This window comes from Carya illinoinensis, chromosome 9 (genome assembly GCF_018687715.1).
Source record: "Carya illinoinensis cultivar Pawnee chromosome 9, C.illinoinensisPawnee_v1, whole genome shotgun sequence".
Taxonomy (NCBI): Eukaryota; Viridiplantae; Streptophyta; class Magnoliopsida; order Fagales; family Juglandaceae; genus Carya; species Carya illinoinensis.
The window spans coordinates 15850405-15865067 of record NC_056760.1 but is presented as its reverse complement, the minus strand read 5'-3'; the positions used below and the strand labels follow the sequence as shown (position 1 = coordinate 15865067).

Here is a 14663-nt window from a genome sequence, read left to right as displayed (position 1 = left end):
TGCTGCATAATCCAAACAAAACTGTCTTTTCTTTGAAACAGATTACGAACATTTACAATGTAAACCGCTCCTCTTCCCTACCAAAAATAAAGAACCAGCGATTAACTTTCATAATTATTGAGTTAAGACTCTTATCCCCAGTTTTTACAAAAGAATAAATCCAAACCCATTTGTACAGAAGCAAATATATATATATATATATATAGCTTCAATCAGCAAAATTGTTCTGCATACTTCAACCCCTGATCTATATATCACGTATACCAAGAGCAAGCTGGAAGATGCAGTGACTTTCACCATCTAACCGGTTTGCACAAGTGAACAATAGAACCATGGGAGCTAGGTTGTGTGTTTAGATGCACTTGTATCCATCATGCTTCATCCACTGTTATTCTTGTTGAATAAATTCAAACCAATACCTAGAAATCCCACTCAGAGAAAAATTAAAATGCTTATCAATTTCAAGGGTTGAAGTTTGAACAGACATATATGGAAGAGGAACCACTGATAAGGCAGTGAATCTCATCCATCATCTGTATTCAACTTGAATAGAAACTGGCCCCTTGTTCAACTCAACTCTATAATTAGTAGTATTTTTCTCCCGCCTTTCTGTGGTGCTATAAGAAGAACCTAGAGTACTTTAGTATCAATGATGACTCTCCATGAGATCAGCAAGAGTTATCTTTCCACAGTTTCCAGTGTCAAGCCGATCAAATTTGTTGCAGATCTGCATAATGTCCTTCTCTGATACCTTTCCCATCTCCTTGAGCTTGTATATGACATATTCCGATTTACTGCACATAAAAAACGAGCATAAATACTCAACAAAGACTCATCCTAACAGCTGGGGTTGACTTCAACTCAAGAAAAATGAAAAAAAACATGAATAACTGAGAACAATAAAGAACGAAAATTGATGGTGATATCAGAGATCTGAAAAAGTAGGAAGTATGACCAAATAAAGGGACCATATGGCTAGTTTCTTCAAGAAAAAGATTCAATCAGATTGAAGATGATATACATCTGGAGGCTTTTCCACTGTTGCCTTAATAAAAGACCCTGTTTCCAAGCCAGAATAGGTGTCGCAGATGAAAATTAAGCAATGTACATGGAAAGCGAGGAATTTCATTCTTTATTATTGGCAAGATGCCACATTAAAACCAACTTCCTTTTAATATAAACCCACAACAAAATAATTAACCAAGTTATTCGTCGACACAGAAAAAAGTTGCAGAAAACTATCAAAACACCGCGTGAGAGATCCTGAAGACCTTAACAAAGACAGAATGAACAATCATTGCATTCATAACCACTATCTAATCTTGGACTTTTGGCCACTTCTTTTCGTAAGTAATAGATTTCATTAAAAAGCTCAAAAGGCATATATGAGGTATAGAGGATATAAGAGAAGAAACCCCTATCTAGAAGTAGAGAAAGAAGAAAATCGTGAAGTTTATGCCTATTAAAATTTTTTAGCCACGTTTACTTAGTCAAGGGTAATTTTATAACCTCAAATTTGATTGAAGTGGGCGGTAACAGAACAAGGCGAGATAGGTTTATCAGTCTAATTATTGAAATGAGGAAGTCCAATACCTACTAGAGTCAGGAAGCATACCAAATTATCCAAGTACCCTCCAAAGATTTAGGTTTGATTAATGAGATTATAATTGTTTTGGATACTTCGAGGCAATGGTTATTTAGCTACTCTTTTTCTCCCTCTTCTTTCTTTCATCCTCTTCCCTGTGTTTTCTGCACTTTTATTGCCCATTTAAACCAGGACCAAGACCCCATCATGACTCCTTTAACCTTGATATATCCTTACTTGATAACACAAGCCTTTCCACCATCACAGCTTTAGTCCTTGACAACCCCAAACCGGAAAAAGAACCAAATTTTCTGCTATAGCCTCAGATTGGATTGGGTTTAAGTTTTACCCTTTCCCTCCGACTTTACAGCTCAAATCATATTCCCCTCTCACATTTTTTAACCCCCTTTCTCCCCCAAAGTTCCTTCTCAGCTTTAGCCATCTGTTCATCTGTCAAAAGTTCAAAACGAACTTTAAAAAACCATTATCATTGCTGCTGTCCAGAAAACTCAACTGGTTTCTTCTTACTTGTCAAAATTTGCCTCCAAAGCCTCTTATATGCTAATTCTGTTCAGACTAAAATCCTTAAATTCCATTCAATTTAACAGTGCCAAACCCTAATATAATTTTCCAAATTTTGTTATCAGCAAAGCCAGTCAGTTAAATGATTTGGCATGGACTCAACAAGTGAAGAACAAGTATCCACAACAAGTGTATTCCCAGGGCAATGCTTTCACTTCTGCCAAATGATTTACCAATACTATGTGAAATTCCCACTAGCATTATATGCAAGAAACTGCCAAGATTCAGAGAACTTTCATCAAGTATTGAACAACTTCACTCAATTAGAAAGGTAACGAAGAGAAAGGGGCTCTAACCATATAAATTGCAATTACTGGAACGCCAAAAGCAAGAGAAATTAACCTAAACTTCATTTAAGACACAAAGAGGGCCAAAACATTTCCAAATTGAATGGAGAATCGGTTGACCATTTACTTTGACGTTGTGGAGTGGCCAGGGAGTTATGGATTGGCATTTTCAGTAGAGCTGGGTTTTGTTGGGTTATGCCTAAGAGTGTGGTGGATTTATTAGCTTGTTGGAATAGGCATCATAATAGCTCTCAACTGGCTGAGGCGTGGAGATTGATACCTTTGTGCTTAATGTGGTGCATTTGGACGAAAAGGAATGATAGGTGTTTCACCAATAAGAAGTGAGCAGTGTGGGAAATCTGGAATTTCTTTGTGTTTTCTCTTATTCAGTGGTTTTCTGCTATTGTTCTTAAGGGAGGGAATGTTAATGAGTTTTTGTCTGTTTTTAGCTTTCTAGAATGTAATTAGGTGTCTCATTTTGTATACTTTCTATGTACATGGGCTTTAACTAGCTTCATTCTCTTTAATAAAGTTTCTTACTTGTCAAAAAAAAAAAAAAAACATTTCCAAACCAACCATCATTTTAGGAAAACAAAAAGAAGGCGGGAAAAGAAAAGAAGATTTTCCTATCTAAGAACAAGAAAAAAGGTTAAACTTCCTAAGAAATTGGGAACTAGGATAGTGTAATTCAGGAAATGCGAGTACCATGCCCGCACTGGAAACTGCTACTTGACCTATTTATGTTTTAGAGATTTATTAGAAAATCATTTGATTGTGTCCATTTGTTACCACAGGAATGTACAGCACCAATTCATTTTGTATGTATGATGACAAGCCAATCCCAAACAAGTTAACAGACGTACAAAAAATTAACTCACTACAAAAGGTTCAAAAATTAATTGAGACCAATATATACCTCACAAAGCCATTGTTGTCAATGTCAGCAGCAAGAAACTCAGACACAGTCATATCCTGACCAAGAATCCACTTTGTCATCCTTCTATGCCGCTTATCCACTCTTGCCTCAGCCAAGTACAGAAACGCTCGAGCAACCGCGAGTGTCGATACAAGCAACCAAATGGAAGCAAAAAGACGACCCTTCAAGGACTTAAATGCCCGGTCACCATATCCAACGGTCGTGACTGACATAACCGAGAGATAAAACGAATCCAACCAACCAAGCCTCTCCACAAAATGCATTACACCCACACCAATCCCAATACAAAGAACCACGACCCCTAGTGCCAATGCAACCTTCATCCTAATCCTCATCCTCCCTTTCTTCACATCAACTATATACGACCTTGGAGTATCCGTCTCACCCTTACTTTTCACGGTCCTCAACAAATAATTCTCCTGCAAATCAAGCACATAGCTCACCATTCCAGAAAGCAAAACGTCCATAAAACCAAAGCCCACCAACACAAACAGTATCGAAAACAACTTGGTTGATGTGCTAGCCGGTGTAATATCGCCATAGCCGATAGTGCACATGGTCACAATGCAAAAATACAGAGCATCCACTACCGGGTGGGTCTCATCCGCCACGAAATTGTCCTTATTGAACGAATATATAACCACTCCCAAGAACAAATACAATATAAGAAGAACAAAGGCTTGGCGAACGATCGATTGGGACCCGAATTGCGGTCTAGGCGCAGAAGGGTGGCCAATATTGTTGATAACCGCCATGGCCGGCGCTGTTTTGGAGCGGTGGAGATTGGTCTTGGTCCATGGATAATTGGGGTCAACGAGCCAACTTTTTGGGGACTGTAACAGCGATTGTGATTGAGGATCTTGCGGGGAAGATGGTTCTAAGGAGGAAGAAGAACAAGAAGAGAGTCTTGGGGAGCTAAGAGAAAGGTTTAAGGCATCGACGAAAGGGGAAGCGTCTTGCAGGGAAGAGGAAGCAGGGCCAAAGATGAGGCGGTCTTTGAGCGTAGAAGGGGTTAGAGGGAGAGAGATCTCGTCGTGCTCCGGGAGTGGTGCTAGGACCGGCGGTGGCAGAGGTTTTTTTCTAGGGCTTAGATACGGCAGCAGAGGCTCTTTCTCCATATTGGGGGGGGATCACCAAGATTACGACTTATGGAGCTGCCGGGAAGCAAGGAACCAAGACGGAGGTTTCTGAACCGAAATTAAGGATTTTTTCTTTCTTCCCTTTGAGGTCTCTAAGGTTGGTTGTCTTGGAGAAATGGTATTGTGAGAAAAATATGTACACCCAAAAAAATATACGAACGAAGGAAACGAAAGAACCGGTTTTCCGAGCGAGAAAGAGGTCAGTGCATGTCGGTTTGATCTTGAGAACGAAAAACAGTTTTTCTGTTTGACCTGTTTTGTTTTGTTTTGTTTTGCCGAGCGAAGCCAAAGAAAGCGGCGAAGTCAGAAGACGAGAGAAAGGGGTCGGTGGGGACACAAGTATCTCTGTACGTTACTTAAGGTTCCGTTTGGAACTTGCCCACCTCATATAAAATCAGATTAATGTTTTGTAAAATAATAAATAAAATATTATTATAATATAATTTTTTAATATTAATTTTATATTAAAATTTTAAAAAATTTAATTATTTATTATATTTTATATCAAAATTAAAAAATATTATAATAATTAGATGAAATGAAATAAAATTATTTAATTTTTAATATTGAATTTGGACAAATTCACATATTTCTTCTAGAGATAAATTATTAAATATAAATATTTATTATTTGCTTTTAAAAAATAGATTATTTTTACAATTTTCGTTGGTGGGATAATAGGATTCACAGGTCAGACATTATTTTTTAAATGTGGATGATCTATGTTTATATATATATATAATTTATAATTAATCATAAAAACTAATTTTTATTCCGTACAATACAATTAAAGAATTAGAATGTGAAGAAGATGAGATTAAGGGCAACTACAATTGTCTTATGCTATAATACAATCCATGTATAGCAATTGTTCACTTGGAGAGGTTATTTAAATAGTGAGACGAAATAAGACGGTTTTAGTTGAAAGTTGAATAAAATATTATTAGAATATTATTTTTTAATATTATTATTATTATTTTAGAATTTAAAAAAAATAAATTGATATTTAAAAAAATTAAATTATTTATTATATTTTATGTAAAAGTTTAAAAAATTTATAATAATTAAATAAGATAATATGAAATAGATTGAAAGTGTTTATGATATGACTTCAAATAAAAATCAGTCTAAAATTATCTTGCGAGTCTTTTGAAGCACACTGATGGTTTGAGTGGGAAATAAGTGAGTGGTGACTGATTCCAAATCTCTAGAAATTGTTTTTAAAAGAATTGATAGGCAGAAGGTGATTTTCAAATCTACATCAGTATTAGAAAGTAGGGCCAATGTATAATCATATGATCCATGAGTAGGGCGATCCTTCTAATTGTGCCCACCAATGGCCAATCCCATTAAAAAGATTATAACTTAATTATTAAGCATAGGCCATGAATTCAGATCCATATAGTTTTAGGAATCTGAAACAGAAAAATATATGATTTAATGCCTTCAGTATTTATTTTAGCATTTAAAAAGGTTTTTCAAAAATCAAGTGGCTGTAAATGTTATTATAAAATCTATTTTATCCATCAATGTCTTTAAATCCTAAAAGGGGAGCGCCTAGGAGCCGGATGCTGTGACTAGAATATTTACACCACCTAATTAATGTGTGACATGTACGTACTTTAGTAAATATAAAATAAAATCATTGAATTAGTTGTAGGGAACAAATCAACCTCATTCCCCCTCCTAAAATTTGTGTTTCTCACATGAAAAATTCTTCAGAGCAATTACTGTTTGGGTGAATCCATTGCACCCATGACCTCACAACCCTCAAAGCCTAAAATTCTCCTAAAATTCTTCGGTTTTTTGTATTGCGTCTCTCGTCTCTCAGCTCTCAATCGTTAGCCCCTGACATCACAACCCTCAAAGCCTTCATCTTTGAGCCCTTCGTCTTCTTCAACATTCATCGAAGCCAAGCACCACCGAAATGAAGCCCTTTGTCTTCTTTGACAACCAAGATAAGCATCACGACCTCAACCCTTCCAAGGAGGACAGGCCCATCGCGGCATCCCTCAATCCCTAAGTCCTCGGTCTGTTCAAACCACCGATTCAAAGCCCTCAGTCCAACGACGTGAAGCCCTCAGTCCACCGATGCGTAGCCCACCTACATGAAACCCCGCAAATCTGCAAGAGGGTAATATGTGATTCTAGGGTTTACACTTCTTTATAGATAAATAGAATATCATAAATATTTGACTTTTTAGCTTACTAAATCAAGATGAATGGGCAACCATATCTACTTCTTGAGCTGAAATTACCAAATTATTCGGAGATTGTGGTGTTCTGTTTCAATTTCTTTCCATTAATGACAACCAAATCATACAGATTCGGGAGACCTATGAATTAGATGAACTCAGTTGATCTGGGTTATAGGTTAGTTTAAATGTTGAGAGAAGGAAATAAATGGGATTTGTTTAGTATAATATAAACAGGGGGCTACAAGTTAGTTTAATGGGAGATGTTTTCTTTTCTCAACTTATACTCAAAATACTATTGCATTTTATAAATTGTGTTTGGATTGTAATAACATAGCACCTCCCTCCTCTTTTCAATGAGAAAAAGAATATTTGCTGCCAAACTATCAACACCCTCAAATTCTACCACATTTGATCAATTTTGCACCACCCATTTCTTTCACTTGGGATCTATTTTCTTTTCTCAACTTATACTCACAATAATATTGCATTTTATTAATTATGTTTGGATTGTAATAATATAGCACCTCCCTCCTCTTTGTCAATGAGAAAAAAAATTGCCGCCAGACTGTCAACACCCTCAAATTCTACTACATTTGATCAATTTAGCACCACCCATTTCTTTCACTTAAAGATATAGAAAAACCCCTTTATTTTTTAGAATTAAGGGTATTTTAATTATTTTGTTAATTTGAGAACTAAACAGGTTATTTGAGATATATTCAAAATCAAGAATAACTGTATTATCTTTATTTGGTTGTGTATTTAATGTATTTAATTTCAATGAGAATCTCAAATGGAATTAGTAGTATCTCAAATGTATTTAATTTTAATGTATTCTTATTTTGGAAAGAATAAGTAACAAAATATGGAATATTTTGGTCATTCCCCAATATAAAATCCTAGAAGGAAATCGACATCTTTGGTACTCCCAGTCTACCTTATTATGAAATCTGCCTCTTCACTAATCTGAATTTGTATGCAGTGTTTTCAGAATCACGAATGACATCTATACAATCATCATCCCCTGTTGAAGATTTTGTGTTGGAAACACCAAGTTGTTAGTGTGGTTCAAAAGCACCACTAAAGACGTCGCATACTACTAAAAATCCTGGAAGGAAATTTTTTATCTGCCCAAACTATGAGACGTTAAAACAACTTATCATGTTAATTAGCATATTGAGTTTCATTTTGCACAATATGCTTTATCATTTTAAATGTTTTTATTGTGTGCAGGGAAAAGTGAGGAAATGTGAATTTTTCATTTGAGCGGATATACTTGCAAGAGGAGAACATTTATACAAGAGAGAGTAAAGTTTGGAAGATATTGGATGATGTATTGGTGCGCAAGAATGAAGTTCGTAAAAAAGAGGTCCTCTTCTCCCCCACCAACACAGCAAGAGGTGAGGATTTTCCTATTAAAGAATCATTTATATTGATAGTGAGATCTATATTGATTGGAAAGTCTAATTTCTTTCTTAATTATAGGAGGGAAATAGGAGGTCTAGTCCTTGGCCACGCATGCATGCATGGCCTCATATATGTTATATATAGACAAAGACAACTTATAAGTAGGGGTCCTTTGATCTACTTCCATTTATGCTAATAAATTTTTTCAATATAAATATATAGATATCCACTAATTTAGAGCAACTAATTTCTTTGGGGGACTTTAGAGTATTATAATGATTCATGTAATTTGTCATATTTTAATAAAAAAATGTATCTTAATTTGGCTATCAAGCATGTGCAAATATTCAAAAAGGATTAGGGTTGTTGTGATGCCAACTAGGAGCTTCAAAAAATGTTTCTTCTCATCACCATTGAGTTACAAGTGTGCATCAATACGGTCACTCATCTAAATGAAAACAACTATAATTAAAACAAGGATTGAAGCACGCTTTTTCTTTAATCAAATTGTTTGCATCATGATGTTATACATAGTTTTCACTTATTGAAAAGACTGTGTTAATAGGGGTGAAAAAATAAACTAAAAAATTGGAAAACTAGACTGAACCGGTTGGTTCGGTGCCCTTTTCTACCTATTCGGTCCGAAATCGGTTTCTTCATTTTAAAAACTAGTCAAATCCAGTCTGGGATCGATTTTAAGTTTTCTAACACCGGACTGAAGCGGTTAACATATTATATATATTTTTATTAATTTGTAATATTATATATTATATATAATATATTTTATATATAATTATGTATGAAATAATATATTATAATTTATAATGTAACTTTTTAATTTTAAACATGAATATTTATTTGATCATATGTTTTAAATATAATATATATATATATATATTAAATACATTTTATTGCCTAATAAATTCTCGATATATTTATTTTGATAAATACATTAGTAATACTAATATACTTAATATATTAAAACTATAAAACTGGACCGAACCGGACCGGGACCAATAAATCCAGACGTACCAATTTAGGGGTGTAATAGATGCGTAATCGATTTTTGAAAATACAAAATCGGTATATACCAGTTCAGTCCCAAATTTTGTTCAAAACCGGACCGGATTAGACCGAACCGGTTACACCCCTAACTATTAATCTCATTTCCTAGTGGAGTTGATCATGTAAGAATGGAGTTTTGTGTTCCAACATCAAATTGGTGCTGTTGAGATTTTAGGGTGTCACAAAATTGTGTTTCATCCACCAAGATTTTCTTGCAAGTCTAAGTTCTAAAACAAAAATAAACATATATTAGAAGCAGAATATTTAAGTATTAACAATGCAAATTTCGACAATTATTACCGGTTTCTTTCTCTTTTTTGCCATCTTTTTCACAAGTAGAACCTTCCTCCTATTTGTGGGTCTCCTTTTCCCTCGGATCACATTGGCGTTTAACACCTTCTAACCCTTATCAAAAACCACTTTTGATTTGGCCTTCGTTTGTTCGAATGTCGACTCCTATGTTGAACCTTCATATTTTGTCTCAAATTCATTAACAACATGCAAGAATGCACTAACTTTTTTTATTATCTGAGGATATTTTGTTTACTAATTGCGAACATCTTTTAACCTCAAGCTCATAATTCCATGCGTCTAATCTATCTCGCCGGTTATCGTAACTACTTCTGAGTAATGTGTATCATCTCTTTAAGTCATTTCTCCAGCGATCCAAGACATAATGATCTGGTAGCACATTAATCTTTTTCAACTAACAAACTCTAAGTACATGCCTACGTAGAATCCCCATCGTCTCAAACAATGCACAAATGCATTTGACCTCCATCGTTATAGTAAATTGAATATTGGACTGTTTTGATGTGGTCATCGATAGATATTTCATCTAGGACATTGTATTTTAAAATGCATCATTCTGTACTTATCAACCAACAATTACAACACACTAGGCCCAACAACTATCCTTGGACCTCTTTGAACTTTGCATTTGTATATAAATTTGGAAACTGTTTCTCGATGTTAAAATGGAACACGCAAGGAATATTTGGTTGTTAAAATTGAAATATGCAATTATCTCTACCTCTACCTTTTTTGTAAGAGCATTATCAAACTGGTTGATGAATTCCTTCAACATTGTTCCGGAATGGACGTACCCGTCGAAAAATGCATTCATGCTTTCAGACCTTTGGGTCGTGTTCATACCAGCCCAAAATACACTCTTCAAGTAAGCTGGAACCCAAAAAAACATTTCCTCATATAAGGATTGAAGCCATTTATTGCTGACCAGATCATACTTTGCAAGTAGTTGACTCCAGCTCTCCTCAAATTCTGTGGTGGTCTATGAGTCATATAATGCAATATGAATGTTAGTCTTCAACCCTGCATTGAATTTGGCATGAGATCCTAATTTCTATGAAAGTTTGCGCATTATATGCCATAAACAATATCTATGGCGAGTTTTGGGACATATAATGGCAATAGCACTCTTCATTGCCAGATTTTGATAAGTTATGATGGCTTTGGATGCCTGACCTTTCATGCAATCCAACAACATTTGGAACAACTGCACAAAAGTATGTGTGTCCTCACTTGAAAACAATCCCGCCCCGAAAAGTATGGATTACCAATGATGGTTAACACCAATGAATGGAGCAAAAGGCATCACATATCTATTTTTTAGGTACGTTGTATCAAAGGTTACAACGTCTCTGAAATACTCATAGGCTGCTCAACTTCGTGCATCAACCCAAAACATATTTCGTAGCCTTCCCTCATCATCCACGTCCATGTTAGAACAAAGCCATTATTCTAATCTCTCATTCTTTTGAAATACTAATTAAGTGTTTCGTCACCTCCTTTACCCAACCTTAAATGTCTAGCCTTGTCAATGAAATTCCAACAATCTTTCTCTTGAAATTGAAAATTCTCAAAACCCCCATCATCAACAACAAGAGAATAATAATTCTTATTCATTCGTATACTGGCTTTATCATTGAGCTCAAGGATCCTTTGACTTATTCATCTAGACAGTTGTGAGATCACAAAAGTCTTGTCTTATTGGGAATCATAGTTATGTGGTTGTGCACATTTTTAACAATGGTGAAAACTCATTTGTCATTCTTGTTCAATGTCGCATTTACCTTCGCCTTATAATCCATTTTAGTTGTTGGTCATGGCTTCGAGATATTACTACCCTTAGGTTGGTACTTCCTGCCATAGGAATAACCAATGGTCACATACACAGGCCTTCCATCATCATCTCTCCTAGTCTTGAATGTCCTTACACCAAAACCATCTTGCTTAGCATATTGCTTATAGTAGGTCATAAGCTCTTTCGCACTGTCAAATTCCATATCGAATCTTGGTACTTCAACCCGTACCTTATCATCCGGGACAACAGTGGTACCTTCTAAATATTCATTGATGTTGAAAAACATTTTTAAGAATGAAAACATATGGATGGATTAGCATCAAAAAAATAATAGCTTAAAATTCAGGCAAACAAAACTGTAATACCATCAGCGTCATGAAAACTTTCATCCAGCATCCTAAATGGACTTCTAAGATTTTGTTCTAATTTTGCACTAGTTGGCACAATTGACATCGAGGGCACTTCTTGCCTCAGGTCCTCTGGATTATTCGACGGAGGGTAGGGTATATAAAGTGGCATATGATCAAACAGGCATGTTATTAGGCAAAATGGAATGACTCTAAAGAAATTAACATGTTAATGTATTAAATTTAAAAATTCAAATAAATATACCTGAAATGAATCAAAATGGCTAAATCTATTGGATTACTTAGCGGAGGGTCGGGCATAATTACATCAAAAGGATGCTGCAATTATGCAATTAGTTAGATTCATAATGACGTAACTCAAATCTAAAAAATGGTTGTTCTCATTTCATAAAGAGAAAGAGTTTCTAGAATCATTTGTGTATCTTAAATGAACTTCGTAACATTTGACAACATACCATTGAATAAAAGTTGATTTAAGATATATGTTGGCATGGTGCATATTTAAATATAAAAGAAAAAAGATTTCAAGAAAGAGCAATTGAAAAATTTTCCAAAAAAGTAGGTCTGATTTCACAATGACATTGGACAACTCAAAAAAGTGGGATGATGTGGGATTATAAATTTTAGATTAAAGGTTCCTCGTTAGTATCATCATATCTCTACAACCTTCTAATGGAAAATAGTGGATCTGGGTTCTGAATAGGTCACATTGTAGTAGTTTGATTAGATAGATCTCGCTCTCCTCCAAGATAGATCTCTTGCGTCTCTTTGTGCAATGTGTGTGATGCAAGCATGCAGGTTGCATGTGGCTATATTAAAGTTTTTCAGTTAATTCATACTTTAGACTTCAATTAGAGGGCGGGGGGTCCATTTTATTACTTAAATACTACTTGCGTCGGGCTAATACTCTTGTGAGTAGTAATTAGTGTGAGCAATGAACCTGAGTCGGATCATAAACATAATATTAATTTACGTTATATTTTCTAACTTTTGGTGAGTTAGAGCCTTTACATGGCTATTTAAGCTGATCTAAAAGATACGAGTTTTATGATGATTACTTATTTTAAATTAAGTGGTGACTCCTATTATTATATTGCATGCTTATGGGTCAACATGACTCACTTAATTAGCTTACTAATTTTTGTTTGATTCTTTAAAGTTATCTACATAAACTTAAGATGCTTTCACTACTGGATCTACAACATTAACTCAGATGCTTTGCCTGGAAGAGAAGTCTGTGCATTAATTATTAGACAAGTTATGCGGCCAAATCCCAAAAAAACCTACACACCAAAAATTAAAACAAAAGTCGTGGAAATCTATTTCAAAGCATTACACTTGCTTAAGCTCTTTCTCAAAAATCTTACCAGGAAGCATATTTTATAGTCTCAAAGAAAATAACAGTCATGGAAATCTATTCTTTTTCAAAGTATTAAACTTGCTTAAGGTCTTCCTCAGAAATCCTACCAAGAAGCATATTTTACAATCTTGGAGAAAGTAACCTTCAAATGAAAACACACTCTGCATTTTTCTCCATGTCCTAACTAAGCTACAATATCTATCTCACAAAACCCTAAATTCACATATCTCAATAGACAAGAAGAATGTCCAGTATGGAAGAAAAAATGAACCTTGAAATGTTACATAAGAAGCTGAACAGGGGCGGTGGTGAAACAGTGCTCTTCTAGAGTAATGTCTGGGCCTTCAGATCATATTTGCAATGTTCAATTGGCTCACATTGAGCAGCGGCGCTAAGAAGACGAAGGAGCATCGCTCAGTCGCGTTGAAGAGAGAGACGGCATCGCCAGGTGAAGTTGGGTACGACAGTTGCTAGCGCAGGCTGCCGTCGAGGGAGGAGGGTAGGGCTTTCGCAGGATGTTTCGAATGGGAGTGAAATATAGAAACCAAATTTCAAATTCTAAACAAAACGCATGTTTTGGTTTTAAAAAAAGATAAAAATAAAAATAAAAATTAACTGAAGTAGCCACGTAGTGAGTGCGCTATGTGCACTGCTACAATGGTTGTCCTGTAGAATTACTCTTCTCCTATCTCTCCTCACACGTAAATCTCTTTTCCCCTCTCTCTCTTTCTCACCTCCGAATCCAAAGGTTTTGTTCTCGTCCCACACACTCTCTCTCCTCTTATCCGATCCTCAGCCCCTATTCTTGACCCCCTCTACTTGAATCTTTTACAAGCTTCCGAAATATTGCTCCCATGACCAAATGCACCAACCCTTTGCTTGCAAGTTTGAAACAGGATGGTAACAACATGAGCTTTTTCCAGAATCTCACTGAATGCATCCCATGAACTTTGACCGGGGAAGTGGACCCAGACATCTGGTGCATTCTTCCCTCCATACACATTAAAACCAAGCGAATTAAATGTCTCTACTATTATGTAGGTATTTTCTTTGTAGAAACCGATCACTTCATGCATTGCTTGCAAATGGTTTAGAATTAGCATATTTTGTTCTACAAGTATTTCAGAATTTTATCCGACCAACTAGAGGAGAAGAACGTGAGAAATGAATTAAATAGGCAAACTAAAATAGCAGTACAAATATTGCTATTTTTTTGTTTTTTTTTGGGTTAGAAAAGAATCATAGGAACGAGAACCAAAAATAGACCTTCGGATGAAAGGCGAGCTAGACCACCAGCTTGGGCAATCGGGATGGAGAATTAAGTTCACAACCTGTTGAGAAGAAGGAAATCGACGAGTTCATGAAGAAGAGGAGACTAGATCTGTCGAGTTCACGAGATAATAGAGAGAGAGATATTGGATCTATCGAATTCACGACATGAGAGAGAGCAATTGAAGCCTTCAGGAGAATGAAAACCAGAACATGGGGAAATGCGTTCTCAACTCAGCCACGGTAAATTACATGAATCTCTTACGTGTCTGCGCTTTTTATTGAATGGTGTAAATTATTATTTACACCAAATCCGGTTTGAAGCTTTTCTCCTTGTAAAAACTCCGAAAGGTCCAAATCCA

General features: G+C 35.5%; 1 protein-coding gene and 1 long non-coding RNA gene across 2 annotated transcripts; one reads left to right on the top strand and one right to left on the bottom strand.

Moving 5' to 3' along the window:
• On the bottom strand, positions 1-4840 carry LOC122277697 (two-pore potassium channel 3-like). The gene is made up of 2 exons (XM_043087789.1): positions 3371-4840; positions 1-794 (listed from the first exon to the last, which is right to left on the bottom strand). Exons 1-2 carry the CDS (start codon positions 4507-4509, stop codon positions 647-649), a joined length of 1287 nt encoding a protein of 428 aa, XP_042943723.1. The 5' UTR covers positions 4510-4840; the 3' UTR covers positions 1-646.
• A 2885-nt stretch (positions 4841-7725) lies between these two features.
• Positions 7726-8464, top strand: LOC122275532. Its single transcript, XR_006228583.1, has 2 exons — positions 7726-7873; positions 7962-8464. It is a non-coding gene; the product is annotated as an uncharacterized LOC122275532 (long non-coding RNA).
• The last annotated feature ends 6199 nt before the right edge of the window (positions 8465-14663 follow it).